Consider the following 24928-nt stretch of genomic DNA (forward strand, 5'->3'; position numbering starts at 1 on the left):
CTAAGGAGATTATCATCGATTTTAGAAAGAACCGGCCCAGCCATACACCACCCTTTATTAAAGACATAGCTGTGGAGCCAGTCAGTAGCGTTAGGTTCCTGGGGGTGCAGATAAGGCATATTTCAACTTGGTCTCTTAATACTGCATCCTTGGTAAAACGGGCACAGCAGCGCTTGCGTTTTCTGTGCCGGATGAGGAAAGCGCATCTTCCACCTCCCATCCTCACTTTCTATACAGGCACCATAGAGAGTGTATTGACCACCTGTATTTCTATCTGGTTTGGAGGCTGCAGCGCCTGAGATAGGAAGTCTGTGCAGAGGGTGGTGAGGGCAGCAGAGAAGATAATTGGGATTTCACTTCCTCTCATTCAGGATAGAGCATATACAAGGTGTCTGTCTAGGGCCTGAAATACTGTCAGTGACCCCTCCCGCCCTCTGTGCCTTGTTCTCCTTGTTGCCCTTTGGGAAAAGGTTCCGCTGCATTCGATGCAGAATGGCTAGATTAGGTAATAGTTTTGTCCCCTGGGCTGTTAGACTCCTGAACTCTTAATAATCCCCTCATTTCATGGTGGCACATGTTGTATGTAGGTCTATGTTATTTATTAGGGATAACGATTAGGGGAGTGGAATGGTAAAGAATATATATTATAATAGTGATTGTTTTTTGTGAGCCAATTGCAACGAAATTTTAATGTGCACCTTGGCATATAGTGGAATGACAATAAAAGTCCTATTCTATTCTATTCTATTCTATTCAGTACTTAATGAATATTCTATTCAGTGAACAGTTTTAACTCAAAGGAACATTTCTTTCGTGGTATCAGGTTTTTATCTTATTTCTAACTATTCGGTTACTGGATTATGACAGCTAAAAAGCTAATTTTACCCAGTTTTATATTCCTGTCATAATTGCAACAAATGAGTAGAGTTACTAGTACTGTTTTAGGAGAAACTTCCTCAGATAGGCTTATACTTCAGCATCAGCCTTCCAAACAGCTCTTCTGTGTTCTGATCTCACTGCGGCATCAGTCTCATTACAGCCGTTGTAATATGAAGGCAGAGCTGTGACTTCATTCAGAGTGGTCGCAAAATGCTAATTCAGTCAGAAGTAACAATACTTATTGCTTGTACTGCACCAAACGCAAACTAAAAATTCAGCCTTTGCCTAGACAATTTAAATCAAGATAGTACATTAATCATTAACCTAAATAGTATCAAGAAAATCCAATTCACAGGCAAAATTGAAAATGTGTTGGTTTAAAATATAAGCAGCTACATTATCATCATCTTGGGTTCTTCACTTACTGTCCATAGTGACCAACAGTAGCTCCTCTGAATTTTGAATAGAGTTTTCTTCTATCCCCATCTGTTACTTGATCCTTTTAACTAGAGGTGCTAGGGATCAAACCTTGGCCATTCTGTGCACAGGCTATAGAAATTACTTAACAGTGTAGTTGGAATATTGAGCCAGTTTCTGAAATTTACTGAATTTATCAAACATTGTTTCTCTAATGTTGTAAAAGACCATGCATAGAGAATGTACGTGGACTCTTATTTCTGGATAATTAATTTGAACTGGAAATATGCTAGGTAACTATCCGTTCTGAAGGGAAAACATTTTAATACCTCCCGTAGTCTCCATTTCATCATGGCAATGTGCTTGTCCATAAATCGTGTCTGGGGGCCACTTTTCAACAAGTGGGCAGGATAGCAAACTTAAGTTTGATGTGGCAAAAGTCAAATGAGTTAGTAATAAAAATACTGATGTCTGTAATTATTTTCATCTGTTAGCTTGAGACTGTTTCTTAAAGGTCACATGTAATTCAGAAGCCTCAGCTTGTGCTCTTTATTATAATAATAGAAGCAATATTATAATACTTAATAACATATACAGTTATAATAATAGAGGTGAAAAGGAAGTGTTTTATTGATACTGTTTTTGTATAACAACATTCAAGATTCCTCTAGGCTTTCTTCTCCAATGTACTAAATCAATCTGTTGGAAAAAATATTTTAAAAATAAGACTATGCATCCGTTCTCATGCACCTGTTACAAAAGCTAATGATCAAAAGCTGCAAAAGATTTAGAAAAACTTCCACTCATTATTACATTTAACATGAACAACTAAAAGGAAATACACATGGGATGATTAGCTTCTTAAAAGATTAGTATTGTTCATATGGTAGACCAGGAGCAGTTTGTTATGCTATTCTGTTTTCAGGAATTACTGGTGCACAAAACCGGAGATTAATTAATTGAAGAGATTCTTTGAGATACAGGATGGTAATCAGAAGGTGTAGAGAAAAATCCTTCCGCTAAGCCGGGCTTCATTTGAACTTCTTTCAGCAGCTACAACAACTTCACTCTGCCAAGGCAGAAAACAGCTATTAATACTGCATCATAGGAAAAGGAACTGTATCCTGAACTTTTGTGACAGGATTACTTGTCTGGAAAATGACAGCCAGAATTTCAGCTGGCATGGCCTTTGTCTAGGAATTTAGGGAATTATAGTTTCAACACATTTGGAGGGCACTAAATCAGGTAAGAGACAGTTTGATGTAGTGGTTAAGGTTTTGTTGTTTATTCGTTCAGTCGCTTCCGACTCTTCGTGACTTCATGGACCAGCCCACACCAGAGCTTCCTGTCGGTCAGTGGTTAAGGTACCAGGCTAGAAACTGGGAGACTGTGAGTTCTAGTCCCGCCTTAGGCACAAAGCCAGCTGGGTGACCTTGGCCCAGTCACTCACTCTCAGCCCTAGGAAGGAGGCAATGGCAAACCACTTCTGAAAAACCTTGCCAAGAAAACTGCAGGGACTAGTCCAGGTAGTCACCAGGAGTCAAAAACTGACTTGAAGGCACCAAAAAAAAAAAAAACTATTGGAAAAATTCCATTAAATGCTAGGTAATCAGAAGAAAGATGTAGCAAGCATGGATTTTTCCTCAATTGCTTTTGGTTTTCTGGGGGTTTAAAACAGTTGATTCAGTAAATTTTTTGTACGATACTAGTAATATCAGTAAACAGCAAATGATTCACTATCTGGGTTTGTTTCCCACTGTGAGAAAAAACAGTACTACTAGCTTTAATTACCTTTTCTCCAGTTTTTATTGTAAGAACCGTGCTCCCAAATCTTGATTTTTCCTGCAATGAGAATATAACCACCCATGACATACTCTGTAATTAAGGTGTTCACTGCTGCTCCTGACCAGTTGCTACAACTAGGAACAGCTGTACTGGAGAATAATACCTATTGAGCAAACAGCTTCAGGTGAATGAGTGAGTGAGTGAGTGAGTGAGTGAGTGAAGATACATGGGTATCACGTAACGTTTAGTCAATACCAAACGTTGTTGAACTAATTTTAAAAAGCACCAGCAAATAATCAGTTCTCTGGCAAGAAGGATTTGATCCTCCTCTCAGCAACCTGCGTGGGTGGAAAGAAGACATGGCTTGTTCGGCTCCTGGCTGCGCCTATTAGCATCAGTCCTCAAAAGGCCGCTGTCCTCAGTCAAAATAGAATAAGATGAAAATGGTGATCTATAATTAATTGGAAATGTGATTCTAAACATTTTTGCTTAGCCACAGATTTGATTGAAATCAATGGATTCAGTAACAGGAACAAGCCACAATTTTACTAAAAATTGCAGTGGTTAAAGGTAGTATCCAACTTAAATCAGTATATCTTACGCTAATAATGAACTGATTAGGTACCATTAATTTAGTAAGTCTACATTAAATATGACTCCAGCTTTACACGTCCATACTGTTTGACCACTTTTCTCTACTTGTGACAATTTCATGCTCGGATCTGGTTGAGTGAAAAAGGGAGGCTTATCTTCCTGGTTCTAATGGATTCTTAGTAAGATGCTAGATCAGCAACAGCAAGATATCCCTTACAACTTGAAGCTAAAGAAATTGGGTGTCCTGATGGTTTCATTCGAATAATTAAAGATCCCTTAATATTAAATTAAAGCAATAATCACAGCACTTTAGTCAGAACATTTGATTACTGTACCTCTGGAGAAATTATGACATACTGTGCCTGGGGAAGGAAAAGAGAAAAGAATGAGAGACCACTTTTTTTTTTTTATGGTACAACAATCAACCGCAAATGTTTCTAAAAGGTGTCTAAATTGATTGAACATGACTGATTTCTACTGTGGAAACTCACTGCAGTACAGAAACTTATTCCATATAATGGATACTATCAATCTGAACAGGAACAATATACAATTACAGTTTTTGGTACAAATGCATATGTTTTGATCCATTTGTTACTACTACAGTGGGGTTTTATATGTGTGTATGCATAAGATAAATTAGATACTTAGGTGTTTTTCACACGTTCTTTTTTAAACTGTAGCCAATTAGACTGATCTAGACTCAAGAGAGACACAAAAGCACTAGACCCTAGACAGGTGGTTTCTTCGTACCCCCCTATAAGGATAGGGGAGATGTTTTGTTTTGTAAAAACAAACATATAAAAGTGGTATGAGTGCTGCTTCTATTCTACTGCTACCTCGATACTATTACTATGATAATGTTTATACTATTACCCATTACTTTATTACAATTACCTATATACTGTGCTCTATATTATTACTATTATGCATCGACATTTCTTTCTTAAGCCTGTTCTGCCTTAAGTCCCCTCTCCATGAGAATTCCTCTTTTTCTCTTAATGGCCAGCATATAGAGTTCTTGCACCTTTTTTACATCGTGCTTTGTCTTGCTGAGCCTCTATACTTCTTTTCCTCTCTTCTGGACCGTCACCAACTTGCATGGATTTGTCTCTTTGGGACAGTCTACTCCTTCTGAAGGAAAAACTCCTTATTTTGTTTGGCTGCTGTACTCTATTTGCTGGTGGCTGCAGAGCTTCAAAATGTGCATCTCCCCTCACGTCGGTGTCCAGGTTGCAACTTTATTGGCACCTCTGCTGTGCTGTCGCTGGGGAAAAGGCTCAAGTGGGTGGGGAAGAAGGCAGCACAGGGGCCTGCAGTTTGGTTCCAGCAGCCTGCTCGTCTACAGTGTTTTGCACACGTGTGTGTGTGTGTGTTTTAGATTAGTGTAGGATTTTTTTTTTTCATCTTTTTTGGAGGGCTATTTTTGTTGGTTTTGAGTTCTTTTTAGATAGCTTAATACAGCTCTTTTTCTTCAGCTTCACAATCTACATGTAATAGATTAGGTATGTTTTCAAAAGGATTCAGTTTTATTATAAAGCAGTAATATGGTTATACTATTATATTGCTACTTAGTTTTCAATAATATCAGAGTTAACTTTTTCAAGGAATTTTAATTGTCATGTTTTGAAATTTAAATGAAAATATAATTTTTAAAAGGTTTTAAAAACTAGTTTTAAGTGCAATCAACAAAACAGCTTACCCAGTCTTCAGGACAAGGGGAAATCCATGATGTGCAGCGGTCTGTCACATGACCTGAAGTGGTCTGTTTTCCACTAAATATGTAAATGTATCCAGTTTGTTCTCCAAATAATCCATCTATAACTCCATTTCGAAGAGGTGATGTTACAATAATTTCATCTGTCGACATTCACAGCAAAAGATTCACACTGTAAACATGGCCAAAATGTGTAACTGTATATACAAAATGCCATTTATATTTTTTAGAACAAAACAGTTGCAGTCAAAGAGCTGAGCACAGACAGAAACTGAATGTTTATTTACCACTGGTTGTGTTGCTTTATGATATGTACACTTACATACATTTTTTAAAGCTGTTAAAATTATTATTTCAGAATGTATTGCCTCTTGGTTCCCTCCCTTTATTTTATAATTTATTTTACCTTATTATATTTATTATGGCCACCCTCTCCAAAAGGCACTCGACAGCTTACAGTATCCAAAGATATGATTAAAACAGTTAAAAATATAAAAATGTGAGAGCCCAGATTAAAAACCACCATAACAATAAAAAACATGGCAGGGGCTCCATAGAAATGCTAACCTCAGGCCTGGGAATAGAGCCAGATGCCAAGGCCCTTCCAGAACCCCAGGATAGTGGGGGCTGTACATATTTCAGGGAGGCTGTTCCTGAGGGCAGGGGTAGTGACAGAAGGCACATTTCCTCACTCCCACAAGATGACAGCATTTAACTGAGGGGCCTGGAGCAACTCACTCTGACCAAACATACCAAGCAGTCAGAAACAATAGGAGATAGGCAGCCCCTAAGATAACCCACGCTCTGTGCCATGAAAGGCTTTATAGGTAACAATCAGAACCTTGAATTGCACCCAGAAGCCAACTGGCAATCAATGCAGCTCAAATAGCAGTGATGTCACACAAGCATAACGAGCAGTACTGTCATGAGCACCATTGAGCTGAATGCATCAGCACAACGGCACACATGACAATACCTCAGAAACTAGAGGAAGGGATTTAAAGATAAGCAAAGCACGCACAACAACAGACACAGACCCCGAGGAGAAGGGAACGACCCCGGCTGGATGAACCAGCCATTAGAACACAAAGGGGGAAGAAAGAACGACAAAGACAGGACGGATCACGAGGCACACCTGAAGCTGTCAGCAGGAATGCAACGGATATCGCCCAGCTGACAGCAATCACCGGCCGGAGGAAGAAACCGATTATGAGCGAAGCCCGGGGCACCAGCAGGGGCCCCGCGACCCCTCACCTACCGGCAATGAAGCATACAGGACTTGGGGGGATGACACAACCCAAGGTGGGGGGGGCGCTGACCGGCGCGGGCTATTTAAACCCCGCACCGGCACGCTCCCTTCACTCTCAGCTTTTTCTAGCTATGCACTATGCTGAAATAAACCTGAACCTGCTCTTCCCTGAATCAGTGTCTGTGTTTTACTCAGTAGTAGGCAGCGCATGACAAGTACCCATTATTGCGCATACCACTGTGTTTTGAACCAGCTGTAGCTTCTGGGTGGTCTTCAAGGGCAGCCCCATGTACAGCACATTGCAACAGTCCAGTCATGAGGTGACCAGGGTGTGAGTCACCATCTAAGTGGCCTCCCAACTGAGGAAAAGGCGCAACTGATGCACAAGATGAACCTGTGCAAAGGCCCTCCTGGTCACAGCTGCCACCTACTCATCCAGCAATAGCTGCAAGTCCAGGAGGACCCCCCCCCCTCAAACTGAGGTTTATATGCTTCTATTATTACTTTTATTGTAAACCGCCCAGAGTCCCCCATTGGGGGAGATGGGCAGTGATATAAATTTAATAAATAAATAAATGTGCACATCAGTCTCGAATGGAGAAGTACAATCCCATCCAAGACCAAGGGTGAAAATGGCCCCAACCCTGAAGAGCCAAACAGCCCATCTTGTCAGGATTGAGCAGAAGTCTGTTCCTTCCTATCCAGACTCAAACAGCCTCCAGACACAGGGTTACAATAGTGACAGCTTTACCTGTTCAGCCCAGGACTGAGATATAGAGCTGGGTGTCATTGGTATACTGATGATACAAAACTCCAACCTCACCCAATAGTTTCATGTAAATGTTAAATAGGGGGGAAGAGCATCAAGCCCTGAGGCACTCTACAAGTGAGGGGCCATGGGCACAATCTCTCCCCTCCTGTCAACACTGACTGGAAACCACCACTGAGGAAGGAGGCAAACCACTGCAACACAGTGCCTCTCACCCCTAATCCCCCCAGTGGGTCCAGAAGGATCCATGGCCAACAGTATCAAAAGCTGCTAAGAGATCAAGCAGCACAAGGATGGATACCCAACCCCCATCCCAACTCCACCAAAGGTCATCGACAAGCACAACCAGAAATGTCTCAGTATTACACCCCAGACTGAAACAGATCCAGATAATTTGTTTCCTCCAAGATCATCTGTAATTGCCATCTAACCACCTTTTCCACAACCTTTCCCATGAACGGAAGATTGGAAATTGGACAATAATTGTCCAGAACGGAGGGGTTCAGCGCTAGTTTCTTGAGAAGGAGGCATATCACCACTTCCTTCATGGCCAGAGGGACCACCCTCTCCCTCAAAGACACCACATGGACCCATCCCATGGTCACCTTCTGGGCCACCTTGACAACCCAGGAGGGGCTAGGATTTACCCAACAGGTGGCCAAGCTGGCAGACTGGAGGACTTTGTCCACTTCCTTGGGAGTTACAGAATTGAACTCAGTCCAGATAACTTCACAAGACTGTGCCCCAGGCAACTCACTTGGATCTGGCCAGTCAGAGTCCAACTACGGGTGAATCTGAGTGACTTTATTCACCAAATAGCATGAATGCTCCTCACTGAAGTTCTACAGATGGTCTTGTGGCCCAACCCCCTCCCCAGGGTGGGTCACTCTAAACAGGACTACTGGTTGGCTATCAGTAGATGCAATAAGGGCAGACAGAGAAATAGCAATGTTTTGCTGCCCTTATCACCAAATACAGGCTCTTACAGTATTTGTATTTGGTCAGATTCACTCTTTAGTCTTTCTCCAACAGCACTCCAAGTGTCACTTCTGGCACTTCATCTCTGGGAGCTCCTTGAAAAACTAAGGTGTACCCTGAGATCAGTGTACACAGAGAGGTCTCATAGGAGCAATCCAGTCCAGAGCCTCAGTCACCAGCCTATTCCAGGCTTCAACCAAGGCCTCAGTTGTTATTATCTTAGGAAGCAAGTTTCAAAATAGGGATTTGTCTTTGAATTTAATGTGCAATTCTTTTGATGCTTCACAATAAACAATTATAGCAATAAGGATGATGACCATCACATTTTACCAAGTCCATCGTTGTTCAGATCCTGTAAGTACACATCTTCTCCAAAGCGTGAAAATTTCTTGTCTCCATTGAATGTGCTGAGTAAGGAAGGCTTGTCATTTCCCATCAAATCATATATCAAAATAGTTCCTGCTTGGTATAGCACTGAGGATATAAATGAAATCCTGGAGATACTGTCTGAAGGAAACCAAGCAAGGTGATACAGAATCATGATACTCTTCCTGGGATAGTTTGTTATAAAAATAGGTTTTAACAAAGCATTGTTGCATTAAGAATTCAGAATTAAATGCAGGAAACATTGGTTCTACTGAATCTATTGAAGTAATGATCAAATAGTTTACCAGCATAGAGCTACTTTTATGTTCAGAGCTCCCAGTCTTAATGAAAGCTATATTGTCATTAATGAAAGCTATATTGTCATTTCAACTAGGTGATATTCTAGCCACTCAAAGCCACTTTTATGCAGGTAGTCCTTGCTTAATGACCACAATTGGGACCAGGATTTTGGTTGCTAAGCAAAGTGGTCATTAAGTGAATCTGACCCAATTTTATGGCTTTTTGCAGCAGTTGTTAAGCAAATCACTGTGGGTGTTAAACAGACCATGTGGTCATTAAACGAATCATGCTGTTCCCCATTGATTTTGCTTGCCAGAAGCTGGCCAGGAAGGTCAAAAATGGTGATCACGTGACCACAGGATACTGTGACAGTCATAAATGCAAACAGGTTGCCAAGTGCCCAAATCGTGATCATGTGACTGTGAGGATGCTGCAATGGTTGTAAGTGTGAGGACTTAAGTCGTTTTTTTTTCAGCACCATCGTAAGTCCAAACCATCACTAAATGAATAGTTGTTAAGTGAGACTACCTGTAGTAAGATGGGTGGTGTATAAATTTAATAAATAAATAAAATATTCTTTCAACTAGAGGTTGCACTAAATGGCTGCATATCTCCAAGTCTCAAAGATCTCAGGAAGATGAAATGAACAAAATATTGGAGAAGTGAGATGCAAGTTATGAGTTAGTTGGACGATCGCTCTGATTTTATTAAGCATGGCTCAGTCTAGTCATTCACCTATAGTAAAAGAGGGTACATGCAGGAAATACAAAAGCAATGGTTACAGGGGAAGAAAGGGATGAAATCAACAATAGGGGATTATAGTCCTAACACAGTAGGAAACCCTTATATTGAATATACTGTATATTAAGTTGAATTTATTTTTATCAACTTTATATATAACTAAATCTGGATTCAGCATCATGATCCTTTGCCTAGTGGAATTATTTTATCATCTGTCAGACGCACGGCTGAAATAAAAATGCTGCCAAGGCTAGCATATGTGCCTGTTCAGAGTCACATACCTTGTGTTGGTGCACCAACTGCTAGTACTTGCTTGGAGATCCCCTCTATAGAAAGGAAACCAGTTGCCAAAGCTGAGCCAAATTTCCCATTCTCCTGCATATTTATAATATGAGTGTAAATACATATATATAGTTAGTCTCATGAAATCAGACTCTGTCTTGTTCCTGTTTTTTATATTGTTTCAAATGGCACCACAAAGACTCACCTCATCTCCACTTAAAGTAAACCAGCTTTTTGTGTTTGGTGGGTTATAGCCATATACCCTTCCAACAGCTTGCTTGTTACGTTGTGAGAAATAGCAACCTAGACTAGAGCACAAGATGGTTATGGTCAAAATACCAGGATTATAGTGAACGTTGAACAATACTGAAAAAAATAATTGTAAGATATAGAAGACATCATCAAATATCATTGCTTCATTTCAGAACCTCAACTTTTGGACCATGCTGCTACTCATCTCAACTTATTTGCCAGGTTAATATGACTAGTGCTTCCCAGATATACGTGTGAACTACAATGACCATTATCCTCCAGATTACTGCTCATTTTCCCACGCTTGAGACGCCACTTTTAACTATCTGCTTCTTCCAAAGGCAGATGAATCTGGGTAGTTTATAAATCCCTGAGGAAGTTTTGTCTGGAACAACAGTTGCACCCTTTCCTGGACCAGGAGGCCCTCCTCATAGTCACTCATGTCTTAGTATCTCACATGTGGACTACTGGAACGTGGTCAATGTGGCTGTGCCCTTGAAGATCACTTTGAAGCTACAGCTGGTCCAGAATGCAGCGGTGAAGGCAGTTATGGATGTACCTCACTATTCCCACGTAACACCTCTATTGCTTGAACTGCACTGTTTATCAGTAATTTTTGAGGTTTCTAGGAACTATACCTAAGGCATATAGCCCCGAGGCCTCAAATTGTATCTCTGATTCAAATGCAGAAAAGATTTTAAAAATAACAAGTACTACTAGAGCATTAGTGTTATTAAAAGAAGACCCACAAAAACTGTTGATCTGTTGCATATATTTGCAGTGATAAAGTATAGATTGTGAAGATAGGCTAGAAAACCATCACATATATAGACACTTAAAAATAAGTGCATACACCTTGTACAATTTCTCCCAAAAGGACTTCCAATAAGCAGCAAGATCTTATCTGGGAGCTGGACACTGCTGAGTGATGACCCAAACCAAGCATAATCTGTTTCTCCTTTTACCATCCAGTCAGCATCTGATACAAAGAGCAGGCCTGACAAATAAAGAAAAAATGAATGCTGATCAGATGGTTCTGTTTTTGAAACACATTATATACTTTATGCAATGGGCAAGAATGTTTGCTTTGTTCAATCTTACTGTGTAGCATGGACCATTACGTTATATGCAGGTAGGCATATGAGTGTCTGTGCATGTGTGTCTCTCTCTATCTACCCATCTATCTCACACGAAGGTTCAGTCAACTCCAAATTATGTCCAAATCAGCGTGGATTGGCTGTTCAAAATGTAATGCTGCTTCAATCCTATATGACAACAAGGTTTAGTTAGAAAATTAGATTTAGCGCAATTTACTTCTGAATATACTTGCATAGGCTTTCACATTTTCATTTTGGTTCCAACTTCTGATTGCATATACTGAATTTCATACCACAACTCAAATTGGTCACCTAATTTTATAATACAGTAGCTGACTTCTCATTAAAGTAACTTGTTCTACATATTTCAGGAAATTATCAGTGGTTAATATCAGCATTTTTATTTCGCATGGGCATATAGCTCAACGCAGTACAACACCTGTTTCTCCCAACAACAACCACCCTGTTGGGGTTGGGCTAAGACAGAGTAACTGGCCCAAAGTCATCCATGGCTAAGGGTGAAGGAGAACCTGGGTCTCCCTGCTTCTAATCCAACACCTTAACCCAGTGTTTCTCAATCTTGGCAATTTAAAGATGTGTGGACTTCAACTCCCAGAATTCTGGGAGTTGAAGTCCACACACCTTAAAATTGTCAAGGCTGAGAAACACTACCTTAACCACTATACTGCACTGGTTCTTGACTGTCATCTAACATGTTATGTCAGTTGATAAATGCATTGTTTTATAAAAACTGAATGTCCAATTTAGGAAAAGCATTTTTAATCTTAATCCAGAATCTAAAGAAATAACAACATTCTAGGTGGAATAAATTAAGAAATACATTGTATTTGTGTATATTTCTTTGCAGTGGATGGGGAGAAATCCAACCCAAAAAGTTCAGATACAAAAGAGTAATTTTTTAAAAAATTGTATGCTGACTCCCAATGATTGATTGATTGATTGACTGATAGATACGCAGATAAGATAGGGAAAATTTATATGTATATGTGGAACAGGGTCTCCATAGGAGGGCTGTGGGTGGAAGATCTACAGATCTGCTTGTGGGTACCAGGGGCCCAGTCCACCACTTCCCTCTGCATGTTTGTGCAAGTGTGTGCCCATACCATGGTGGTGATAGTGGGAAGGAGAATCTCCCATCAGAATGAATATCCTGGAATTTGAGAGCGGAGGAGGAGGAGGATCTAGAGACCCCTTGTGAGTACCAGGGCTCAACCCAGCACATCTCTATGGTGCATGTGCCAACAAATGCCCCATTATAGTGTGTGTATATGTAAGAGCACACATCTATTTTGAAGTGGTCCTGTACTGGGCTTGGTGGCTACATTTTGGATGAACCTTAAGAATTTATTTTCTTAGACTGCACCAAGCTCTTTGTAAAGAAGGTAAATAACATTTGGATGCCCTTCTAGTAATAATGCTCAGTTTGAGAGGGGACTTAAGATTTTGAAGAAATCTTTCTAAAAATAAACATTTTAAAGAAATCTTTCTAAGGCATGAAGACAACTGCTTCAGGAAGAAATCCAGTACACTTTGTATGAAAATCTATGGGATGGTGTATGAATCTCTTGCATTAATTCACCCTGGATGAGGGTAAATTAATGCAAAATTAATTAACTAGGTTACATATTTAATACAGGTGAATTAACACTGATAACTAGGTTACATATTTAATACGGGTGAATTAACATTGAATATGTTGCTTAGGAATCATTCCTATGAGTGCTACTTAAAAATGTGGAGAAGGATCTAGATGATTATTCTGATGTTGTTTCAGCAAGAGTTTGAAAGTGCCAAAATAAGATACTATAGGAAACACAAACATTTCTCAAAAAATCTTACTTTGCCTGCTTCTGTTGAAGAAAGAATAGAAAGAAGCCACAAATCCTCTTTGTTTTCCCCCAGCAGGTGCATATGGAGAACCAAGCACAAGGTCATTATTTCCATTCCTGTCAACATCAGCTGTCAGCAGGGACCAGCCTAGATTACAATATGCTTCCTGCAAAAGTCAATATATTGGTTTCTACGTAAAAGAACACAAAACCCAGTTGCTGAAATACAGCTCCTTTAGTAAAATTTATTTATAAAATAGGTAATATTATTGCATATTGAAGCACAACTACCAGAAACATTAGTGTCATAGTTTACCTTTAGTTATCAAAACTATCCCAAAAGATCCATCATACATTAGCACTATCCACTCCTGAATGGTGGATATAGGTTAAAAATGTATCAGTTAAAGAAGAGTGTATCCTCTACACACATAAGCACATAAGAATAATGCTTTCATCCCAAGTAAAAATTGTTCTGAATAATACCAGGAAAATTAATTTTCAAAATGCTTATTGTGACTGAGCAGAAAGAAAACATGCATTAAATTTGGATTTCATGCTTAGCCTTTACATCAGCAAACTTACTTGACAAAGTATGGTAATATTTGGAAGGCTGTGGAAACCTCCTCCTCTGTTGCCAAGAAATATGTATACAGAACCCTAAATAACAGAATATAACGTTTTAATAGATTATATACCCAAACTAAAGCCCTTTGTTTTAAAATATTACACTGGAAGTCCTCTGTTCTTTTCATCACATCAAAATGTATTTCCAGTCATTAGGCGAGTTAAAATATTATGCTAAGCCAAAATGCAGCAAGCCACATAAAGGGATTGGACTGTAAAAACCAAGCCATACCTTTGCAGTCCAAATTAACCTAATCAATTCATCTGTGAGATATGGGCCAATATAAGATACAGGTAATCTTCCTTTAGCGACCACAATTGAGATCGGCAACTTGGTCAATAAGCAAAGTGGTCACTAAATGAAACTGCAACTACTTATGATCTTACTTGAGCTTTCTTTTGCTTTACAGACCTGCAAAGGTCATAAATGCGAGGATTGGTCGCAAAGTTACCTTTTCATCACTGTTGTAACTACAAATGGTCACTAAACAAGGCAGTCGCTAAACGAGGACTGCCTATAGATAACCCCTAAGACTGTCAATAAATTCTTCCCATTATTTTTTTATTTCAGATATTCAAAAAAGTAAGCCAATATTAAATGCAGTCTAATTAGCAAACATTATTATTATTATTATTTTATCCCACCTTTATTCATTCATTCATTCTTGCATTCATGCATTCAAAGCAATAAACATACCTAATATTCCTGCCTCCTATTTTCCCCACAACAACAATCCTGTGAGTTGGTTGGGCTAAGAGCAAGCGACTGGCCCAAAGGCACCCAGCCGGTTTTCATGCTTAAGGGAGTACTAGAACTCACAGTTTCCCAGTTTCTAGGCCAGCACCTTCACCACTACACCAAACTAACTATATTTTACACTAACATTTTACAGTTTCCTACCCTGTAACTAAGCTCCTGGGATCCTACTGATGGGGCTCCTACTGCAAGATCCAATATTCCATCCTCATTGAAGTCCAGAATTGCTATGGCAGAACCAAACCTTCCTGAAGGCTAGGTAGACAGACAGACAGACAGACATATATATTCATTACATATATACATATAAGCATTTAGGTACGTACACGCACACACACACACACACTTCTTGAGACCAGAGCTATTTTAAAAAGAAGACACATTCAGATAATACACAAGTTGGGGGCTGTTACTTTTTTAAAGCTATTTCAGTAATAAGTAGTTATGACAAGTTATTCTTTAGCAATGTATTAACTCATCAAGCAGGAAGAGTAAGAGATAAAACGGATTTGGTTGATGCTGCATGAAACTTACAATGTCCTCTGTTAAGTTTTCTTTCTTCAAATGTAAGTCTTTTTATTCCTTACTACAAATTTAAAATTCAGATCACCAGTGAACTCTATTCATAATTTCCAGAAGAACAACATCTCATTTGTTCGCCATACGTACAGACTTTACCTAGACTGTCAATCCTCATGGGTCTGTCCCTAGCAGTTCTGTTCATTAAGTTAGGCTGTTCACTTTATTTCTATGAAAATGTTTATAAATTAAAATTACTGCCTGAATAAATCATGTAAAAAACAGAAAGAATGACCAAAGCCTTTTATGTGGGAAGTGGTATCATCTGTGAACCTGACTTAGGTCTCCCAATTATATGATATCAGCAGCAATTAAGAAGCAGCCGTCCTCACCCTGGTGCCCTCTAGATGACTTGGAGCATACAGGAGCCACAGTGGCCGGAAATTCTGGTTGTTATAGTTCCCACGCATCAAGAGGAAAAGGCTCAGATAACAGTCTAGTCTCAGTTACTTATGACAGAAACCACATTAATGAAATTACTGTAGAAAATAATAAACAGAACTAGTGATCCAAAATAAAAACAAAATATTGTCATGAGTAAGGATGGCGAGCAAGGGGCTCCCATCCAGGCTGTAAAGCGCATGCGTAGTACTGAGGAATTAGGTAGCCATTCAAAGAGACACAGATCGGGCCCGCTTTAGCCTTTGGGGTTTATATGTCTGGGTTTTTCCCACGCTTCTTCAGTTTGTTAGGATTTTCTGTCATGTAGCAGTAATAAAACACTAGAGACCTATTCTTGTCTCAGCGTGGTTCCTGGCTGTTAGGACAGTATATTTAATTATCAATGTTCGACTTGTTTTGCTACCTTAGTGCCTTCTAGCATTTCATCCGCTTCTTGATCAAGGTCCAGACTGGAATGAGGCAAACCTGATTTATTACTATAAACAATATACACACGTCCCAACTGAAGGCGTCCAAGCTGGCTATAACCGGGTGCTCCAATTACCAGGTCATCATATCCATCCTGGTTTAGATCAGCTGAAGTCATAGCCCTGCATATGAAAGAAGACAGTGCCAATGTCCATTTGTTTGACATTTCCTGTGCAGATTTCAAAGAAACTGGATAGTTTCTACTTATAGATGTAATTCCATGGTGGTCCTGAAGAAAGACTGGGGGGCCCAACTTAGCAACCAGAAATGCCAAGATGCTTGCAGACACCTTTCTTGGTAATCGCCTGACAGCCCATTACATTACTAGACCCCTGCTCCATCTCGCTTTCTATTCGTTTTTTAAAATATTTTATTTTTAGAAAAAATAGCTACGATCTTGTACACAAAATACTAATCATCAGCATGATCTTTATTTGCACTTACACCTCTGGATATCAAATGGTCATCATACAATTGCTTAGAAGATTAAAAAATGATGGGTAACTATAGCCCAATGTTTTGTTTGGAAGTGTGTCTTTCTACTCAGGAAAGAAGGGGAGAGATCAGCAGAGACATATGGAGCATAACGTTCTCAAAATTCCAAATGTAGTCCAGCCCAAAAAGGCTTAAGATCCCTGGTGGGATCACTTTAACATATGTACTGTCAGAGTAACAAGTCTTTAAAGAACCTTGTTACTCTGACAGTACATATGTTCCTTGACTATAGAAGTCTGTGCAAATTGAAAATTTTTAAAGTTACTGGCATAATAGGTTGAATAAAAATATGTCAACCACTTCAGATTTTTAAAAAAGAATTTAAATTCTAAATCATTAGTACTAATTTCTTACTCTTGACTTGGCAAGTTTCATCTGACTTTATTATATAAGGATAATGTCCTATTTACATAGGTTTTAGCCTCCAGACCCATGAAGAATGGCGAAAGGAACTGGGTATGTTTAGCTTAACGAAGAAGGGAGACATGATAGTAGTCTTCCAATACTTGAAGGGCTGCCACAGGGAAGAAGGTGTCAATTTATTCTCCATAGCACCTAAGAGTAGAACAAGAAACAATGGGTGCAAGCTCATCAGAGGGAGATCCAACCTGGAAATAAGGAGGAATTTCCTGACAGTGGGAATTATTAAGCGGTAGAACAGTTTGCCTCCTGGAGTTGTGGGTGCTCCATCACTGGAGGTTTTCAAGAAAAGATTGGACAACCATTTGTCTGAGATGTTATGAGGATTCCTGCTTTGGGCACAGGGTTGGACAAGAAGACTTCCAAGGTCCCTTCCAACCCTATGTTTCTATGATGATTCTATGAAATAGCAGCACATCCTGAAGATATAACTACCTACAATATGAAAGCAAATTATAAGACATGCATTCTAACCCATAAGAGGTTAGTTCTATAATTACATCACTTGAATAAGTTCCCAACTTCTATTCTAACATAATACTTTTCAGTAGTTTACAGTGCAATTCTGTACCCATCAACCTAGAAATAAGCTCAACCAATTTCAGTGGTACTTGTTTCTAGGCAAGTGTATAAAATTCCAGCCTTAAGCCCACTTCTCATTAAAAATAAAAGCAATTCCCCATAAGATGCTTTCTTCATTGGTAATACAAAAGTTAAAAAACCATGTATCATCTGCACATCCAAATATTGTACTATGTATAACAGTATGAAATACGGCAAGGGTGTATTTGTTATATTATCCCATATTGTAATGGGCTGTGAGAATAACCTTGAGAGACAGGAGGAAGAGCTGCAGCCTAGACAACAGTCTGATAAGAGAAATCTGAGTCCAAAGGATGGATGGGGGTGGAGAAAACGTCTCAGAAGGAATCCTTCCTACCTCTCTGGAAAGTAGATAGGGGAGGGGGTAAGGGCTTTCAGACTTGCAAGATTCTGTTACTGTAATCTTACAATAAAGGTACTATTAGTACTCATGGTTTTGGTTTCCTGTCTGGTCTACCTTGAAGGGCTAATACATATAGAGAAAAAAAATAATGACACACCCATGGTTTTCCTTTATGAAAGCAATATTGTTGGAAACAAATCTAAGAGACTTTGGATATGATTGATTGAGGATTACATGGCATCAAATTGTTGTCAACTCTTAGCAACCACATAGATAGATTTTCTCCATGACAATCTGTCCCTAACCTGGTCCTTCAGCTCTTTCAATGGTGCACTCATCACTACTGTAATGAGTAGTGTCCATCACCTTGCTGCTAGTTTTCTCTTCTCTCTTCTGTTTCCTTCCACCTTTCACAACATTAGAGTCCTCTCCAGGAAGCCCAGTCTTTGCATAATGTATATACTATCTTTGCATAATGTATATATGAAGTAGGATCATTTGAGCCTGGTCATTTGAGCCAAGAGGGAGAACTCTGGATTGACTTGTTTGATGACTGGTTTGTTTTCTTGGTTATCCATGGTACTCTCAGGAGCCTTTTCCTACACCAAAGTTCAAAAGCATCAATACTGTTCCTATCATGCTTCTTCAAAGTCCAACTTTCACTTCCATAGAGTGTCACAGGGAATACCACAGCTTGGACAATTCTGGTCTTTGTAGATATAGACACATCACTGCATCAGATGTGTCCCTCTTGGCTCAAATGACCAGGCTCAAATTATCCTACTTCATATATACATTATGCAAAGTCTGGGCTTCCTGGAGAGGACTCTAATGTTGTGAAAGGTGGAAGGAAACAGAAGAGAGGAGAGAAAGAGAAGGCCTTCATGGCTGCTCTACCAAGTACTAGTCTGCAGCATATTTCTTGACTGTTTGTTCCTTTACTGTTGATGGTTGATTCTTAAAGGCAGAAGCTCTCTACCACTTTGATATCTTCATTATCAATTATAAGGCTGGTTGTTCTACTTGTTATCATTAGTTTAGTCTTCTTTATATTTAATTTTAGTCCCATTTTTTTCACTGTGTTCCTTGACTTTTATTACTAGGGCTTGTAGATCCTTACCATTTTCGGCTATCAGGGTAGTGTCATCAGCATAGCCCAGCTTATTGATGTTTCTTCCTCCAGTTTTAAAACCATGCTCATCTTCTTCCAATCCAGTTTCCCTTAACATTTATTTGGCATACAGGTTAAATAAATAAGGGGAGAGCATACAGAGTCTCACTCCTTTGCCAGCCTGGAGCCAGTCTGTTTCACCATGTGCTGTCTGTACTGTATATGTTTTTCATGATGACAATGAGATGTTCTGGGATTCCCCTTTTTCTGAGCACATTCCATAGCTTGACGTGATTGATACAGTTGAAGGCCCTTCCATAATCAGTGAAGCACCTAGTGATTTTTTTAATATATTCTTTGGCTTTCTCAATTATCCAGCATGCATCAGCAATCATGTCTCGTGTTCCTCGGCCTTTTCTAAAGCCAGCTTGAACATTTGGCACCTCTTTTGCCATGTAGGGCTCTAATCTGCATTGGATGATCCTAAGCATTATTTTGCTAACAGGTGAAATTAAGGATATTGTACAATAATTTGCATGCTCTGTTAAGTCTCCCTTTTTTGATATCGGAATGTAGATTCACCTCTTCCAATCAGTTGGCCACTGTATCACTCTCCAGATTTGCTGGTATAGCTTGGTTGGAACCTTTACTAAGTATTCTTCTGTTCCTTGTTATATTTCAGTGGGCATTCCATCAGTTCCTGTAACCTTCTTACTTGGTAATGACTGGAGTGCTGATCTAACTTCATCTTTTAGTACTAGAGGTTCTTGTAAGTAGGGAATATCCTCCAATGTTGTTCACCCTTCCCTCCCAGGAACACCTCCTGCCGCAAACAAATAAACAAGGCAGCACAGCAGGACTTAGGAGGGGGATGACTTTGGATATCAGTCCTATCAATTAAGCTTCTGAGACAAACCAAACTATTGTTGTTTTAAAAGCTGAATTTGATCTGTTCCATGGCTTTACTAATGAGCCGTTTTATTCATTTGCTCCTTGAAATGCAAGTATAGGTGGCTATTGCATTTTAATCATAGACCCAACCCTTATCCAAGTGGCTTCTATAAAAAAAAACTTTTAATAAGGATATTCATTCACTGACATCCTGGCAAGGTTATTCCTAAACCAGTGAAGCAATTATATATCCTAAAGGTAGTGACTGTATTCAAGTAATGCAAGTTCATTTATCAAACAAATATTTTAAAAAAACAGCAAAAACAAATTAATAAATCAGCACTCACGATCCGAGTTTTGCATACGGAGTTTTCAGAAAATATGAAGCACTGGGCTTGGTGATGTATTTAGATGAGCGTTGCTGTGGGACTGCCATTATTTTCATCAAACTCTTTGCTGTGTCACTATTCTGGAACTGAAGATAATTCTGGGAAATAATATGTGACCAATAAACAGTGTAACCATTTGCTGGATGCTGGCCTAGCAATTAATATTAGATGTAAATGGCCATTTCTCATTCTGCAGAGACATCATTGCAATGAAGAGGCCTGGCATGGCATTGGCCCAGCTAACGCTGTACTCAGAGTGTTGATTTCACTATATAGAAGAGGTCAGTGCTACATGTCACACATGGTACAAGTTTCTTGAATTGTCTGCTAACTGGAGAAGTTTTCCAGGGAGAAATTTTAAAAAAAATCTGTCTAGTTTGTTAATTAAATACCAGCACAGTGCTCATTCATGTTGTAGATGTGGCTACAGTAGTTTGGCTGATATATAATGGGTGGTAAGAACACTGGGGGAAGAGAAGAAGGGGAAGTGGGCCTTTTTGGTGCCAATTTTCCCAGCACCAGAAAGACTTGCTTCCCTCCACAGGGTGGGGGTTGGTCTTCCTGCTTCCCTTCCCACAGAGAGGAAGTAGGGTAGAAGATGCCCTTGCGTGGTAAATCTGCCCACAGTCAATGACAGAACAGTAGTTTCACAATGGAGCTGCTATGATGAAGCTGCTTGGGTATCCTTGCAGGGCTGATGACAGAACCAGCAGTAATGCAAGGAAACCAAGGAGAGCTTCACTGTTGAGCTGCTGGCAGCAGAACCATGGCTCTTATGCCAACATTTCTGGAAGAAATCAGTTTTTTATAAACATGTCCAGCAGTCTATCAGCAGACCATTGGGCATATGTCAGTACCTAAGCCATACAGACTTAGCAGGCAATTATACTATACATTGGGTGGGGACATAGACCTTTGAGGTACCAGGAGAATTGGAGCCCCAAAGACCCACTTCCCCTCATTTTCTGCCCCAAAGGGGAAGAAGTGGAGAGGAATGGTTCCATTGCAATTCTCCGATCTCACAAAAATTAGAGAACAGATAGCAGAAGACCTACTTCCTCTCTTCTCCCTTTAGCAGGTGTTTTTGGCGCCAGGAGAAACCATGGGGTGGCAAGAGAAGTTGGAGATGGCTTTTTGCCACACTGGGAGACTGTGAATCGCCCTGAAAACCAGTGTCCAGGATTGGGGAGTTTGTGCCTGTAGAAACCTCAGGTAGCCAATCAGTGCAGGGCAAGCCCCCACTGCTGAATTATTCACTGCAGACTTTTCACTAAGCTTGGCTTGTCCGGGCAGCAATGGAAAACCACCACTTTTGCATTGGAACAAGAAACTACAGGCAGAGGCTGCTTCTCAGTGGGTCAAGGCAGGCTGAGGAACACATGCATTCCTGTCCTCCAGAAACACCAAGTGGGCCATCCTTGAGCAAAATGCTGCTTAGAGTATACTCCTATTAATGGAAGAAAACTGTGGCTCTAATTAGACCTCCTCAGACCCTCAGGTTTCATTTCATAGCCAATACAGTTGCTGAGAAAAGCTTGGGGAAAAACTCAGAAACTGGTGAGGATCAGACAAAGCTACCAATTGTCTCAGCAAGCAACATCACTGCGAACTGCTTCACTTTCAGTGTGGCTCCTTTCCTTTCCCGCTTTTCCCCATCAGCAATCTTCATTTCTCGCCCTCTTCTGAGTCCACTGAATCCAGCAAATCCTGCCCGACTATATTCGAAACTGTAATTTTAGAGTCAGAATAAATTCTAAATTTATAAAGGAATAAAACTTACAGGGTGATCGAAGCCCAGGCCGTTCTGCACAAATGCCAATGTCACATGTCTGTGCAAAAGGGGAAGGGTTTGATCGTGGCTGTTCTGACTCTCCTTGCACACAGCCCTGAGACGAGGTTATATCTGAAGACCCAAAAGACGTCCAATCCTGATAATCTCCAGCAAACAGTGCCTAAATTATAGTCACGTATTGGCTTCTTGCCATTAGTGTTTAGGTCCAAAAGGAATTACCATTGTCCAGTGAGGAACTTCTAAATAAACGCCTCTTTCCGTATAACTGATATTCTTTTCAATTGATTTGGCCACGTCGGAAGTTATCTTCCTGTGGTGCTGAGTTTCAGACTCTTTAAACCTATGAAATAAGATATAATAAATAGAAAGTTTCCTTATAGGAAGATAAAAATGAGGTAAGCATGGGGCTGACCAATTTTACACCAGAGACAGCAATGCATATTTTAATGAAGAAAAAAAAATCAAATGTTTTAGTTACAAAATAACAACGGTTTTTCCTCAGTAATTTTCTGATTTTAGACTGTGATTGCTCTTAAATACTCGTATCCCATGTCTGTATTTAATTTAAATATTCATTCCATTATGGTGTCTGGAGTTCTTCACACTGGGGACTGTAGTATTTTAGTATGTTTTAAAAAAACAAGAATTCTGGATTGTAAAGTTTATACCTTTATGAAAAAGAAGCCAAAACTGATGACTTTCCACAAGTTGACTCTTGTAGCCAAAACTGTGCTGACCATGGAAACATTGGCACCAATATTAGTTTAATACAAATTTTAATGAAATTATGTATTTCTATTATTCTTTATTAACCTATTACTGACATTTTGTGTATTTCTAATATCCATATTATTTTGTGTATTTCTAATATCCATATTATGAATATTTGTAAACCACCCAGAGACTATTTTGGACTGAGGTGGTGGATACATTGCATATCTCAGCAACATCTTTTTTTTCTGCTGTGTGCTTCTAACAATGCCTTAAATGCATCTTGTTTAAAGATAGGAGAACAATTTGAAACAAAACCATGAAACAGGATTGGCATAAATGTATCACATCTCCCTGGAGAACAAGTGCAATTGCAATAGTGATGTTTTGGAAGTAGTTCCAGAAATGAACAATGAAGTGTTATCAGGCTTTGCATATCTATGGGAACCTCTTTCTATTGCCAAGTCATAACCAGAAAAGAAAGCTACGTGGTCTTAATTTCCCACAATTAAAGAAAGTAATATGAATCTTGGAGTTTATTCAGGCCATTCTAGGTTAATTAATGTACTTACATCAGAAGGTTTCGCTGTTCAACTTCACATTGTATATACAAAGGATTCTCGGGAAGAAAGCAACCGCTGAAGAAAATATTAATAGATTAATTGTAATTAATATGTTTTAACACTCATTATCCTCATAACTCCCCATACAGATAGTCCTCACTTAGTGACTGCCTCTTTTAGTGACCATTTGCAGTTACAAGTGATGAAAAAGTAACTTTACGACCAGTCCTCACATTTATGACCTTTACAGGTCTGTAAAGCAAAGGAAAGCTGAAGTAAGATTGAAAGCACAATCACTTTGCTTAATGACCAAATTGCCGGTCCCAATTGTGGTTGCCAAATGAGGACTACTGTATTTTCTAGCTTCTTAATCATAATCTGCAGGTTAAAATTAAAAATAAATCATAACAAGCAACAATGAAATACAAATTACTATACTGTCCACATTTTGATTCACAATTTGCTTGAATCAAGGTTCTGAGGAAAAATAGATTTTTCTAAGTAGAATCTCTTGTGAAACAATGTACTATATCTTTTTCCAGGAATGAACATTTGGGAACCTTTATCTAGTACCTCACCTAGTCCCGTAGTTTAACATCCAACTGGTTAATTGTAAAATATTATTTGATGAGGAAGCCATATCATCCACTCCACCAAGGAAATAGTCATAGAACTTGTCCACTAAAAATGCGGACTTCTTGGCATACATGGGGTAAAGCTGTGAATAAGATCCAATTTAATTAGAAGGTTGGATATTTCAAGAGTAGCATCCAACTAATTGCTTTTTTCAGAAAAATATACTTACGTTGGCAACAGTGATGAGCTCGCCATATCTATGGAAACAATTATTTATAATTTACTATTATTATAGACCTTTTCCACGCAGAAAAAAATACTTCTTATATTTTCTTCATTTTTGTTTATTGCCTTTAACAACACCATAAAGACAGTTGGTATTTCAAAATTCATAGAATTCAATATCATTTAAATCACTGCTAGTAATGTTTTTATTAAGAAGTTAATGAACCAATTCAAATTAAAATGTTAAAATGTTCTGAATGAAGTACAGCTCATTATGGGATAAATCACAATGAGTGTCACACTCTTGATCTTTCTGCCCCCTTTCTGATTAGCCACACTTTAGCATTATGCCTATACACAGAAAAACATCATAGTAAATATGAATTATGTTTACTATAGAAGCAATGATTGCTGACAGTCCTAGGAAATGTTGAAATACTTCCTCATTTCCCTGACTCTAACTTCAAGGCCACATGGTGGGCTCTCTCTTAAAATAAAGGAATTTATATAAACATAGACTGCCCTATTCAACAAGCTCACAACATCTGGCAACATTAAAGAAATGTATTGTATTGTATTATATATTGTATAGGAAGGAGATAATGAAAAGATATAACAGCCATTATTCTAAGATAGTGTACATCCTTAAAATGAAAAAAAAAATCAAACTATAAGACAAAAGGAATACCTTGCTTGTCTA

The 24928-nt window shown here is 39.1% G+C and overlaps 1 protein-coding gene across 4 annotated transcripts in view; it reads right to left on the bottom strand.

The window, feature by feature from the left end:
- Window positions 1–1830: 1830 nt before the first annotated feature.
- The window catches only part of GPLD1 (glycosylphosphatidylinositol specific phospholipase D1), a 46151-nt gene continuing 23053 nt past the window's right edge, over window positions 1831–24928 (bottom strand). For 2 of the 4 annotated variants that reach the window (XM_063298978.1, XM_063298980.1), the window contains 17 exons: window positions 24233–24260; window positions 24006–24145; window positions 23437–23502; window positions 22373–22496; window positions 20320–20459; window positions 16045–16231; window positions 14805–14915; window positions 13862–13936; window positions 13287–13443; window positions 11185–11326; window positions 10283–10385; window positions 10077–10170; window positions 8719–8895; window positions 5378–5535; window positions 4011–4037; window positions 3088–3138; window positions 1831–2365 (listed from right to left, as the gene is read on the bottom strand). In XM_063298978.1, coding sequence (XP_063155048.1) covers window positions 2288–2365; window positions 3088–3138; window positions 4011–4037; window positions 5378–5535; window positions 8719–8895; window positions 10077–10170; window positions 10283–10385; window positions 11185–11326; window positions 13287–13443; window positions 13862–13936; window positions 14805–14915; window positions 16045–16231; window positions 20320–20459; window positions 22373–22496; window positions 23437–23502; window positions 24006–24145; window positions 24233–24260 — 1858 coding nt within the window. In that variant the 3' untranslated portion in view covers window positions 1831–2287. Of the gene's footprint in view, window positions 2366–3087; window positions 3139–4010; window positions 4038–5377; window positions 5536–8711; window positions 8896–10076; window positions 10171–10282; window positions 10386–11184; window positions 11327–13286; window positions 13444–13861; window positions 13937–14804; window positions 14916–16044; window positions 16232–20319; window positions 20460–22372; window positions 22497–23436; window positions 23503–24005; window positions 24146–24232; window positions 24261–24928 lie in introns of those variants that run through there. The other 2 variants (XM_063298979.1, XM_063298981.1) reach the window with 2 other exon arrangements.

This window comes from Candoia aspera, chromosome 3, assembly GCF_035149785.1.
Source record: "Candoia aspera isolate rCanAsp1 chromosome 3, rCanAsp1.hap2, whole genome shotgun sequence".
NCBI classification, from domain to species: domain Eukaryota; kingdom Metazoa; phylum Chordata; class Lepidosauria; order Squamata; family Boidae; genus Candoia; species Candoia aspera.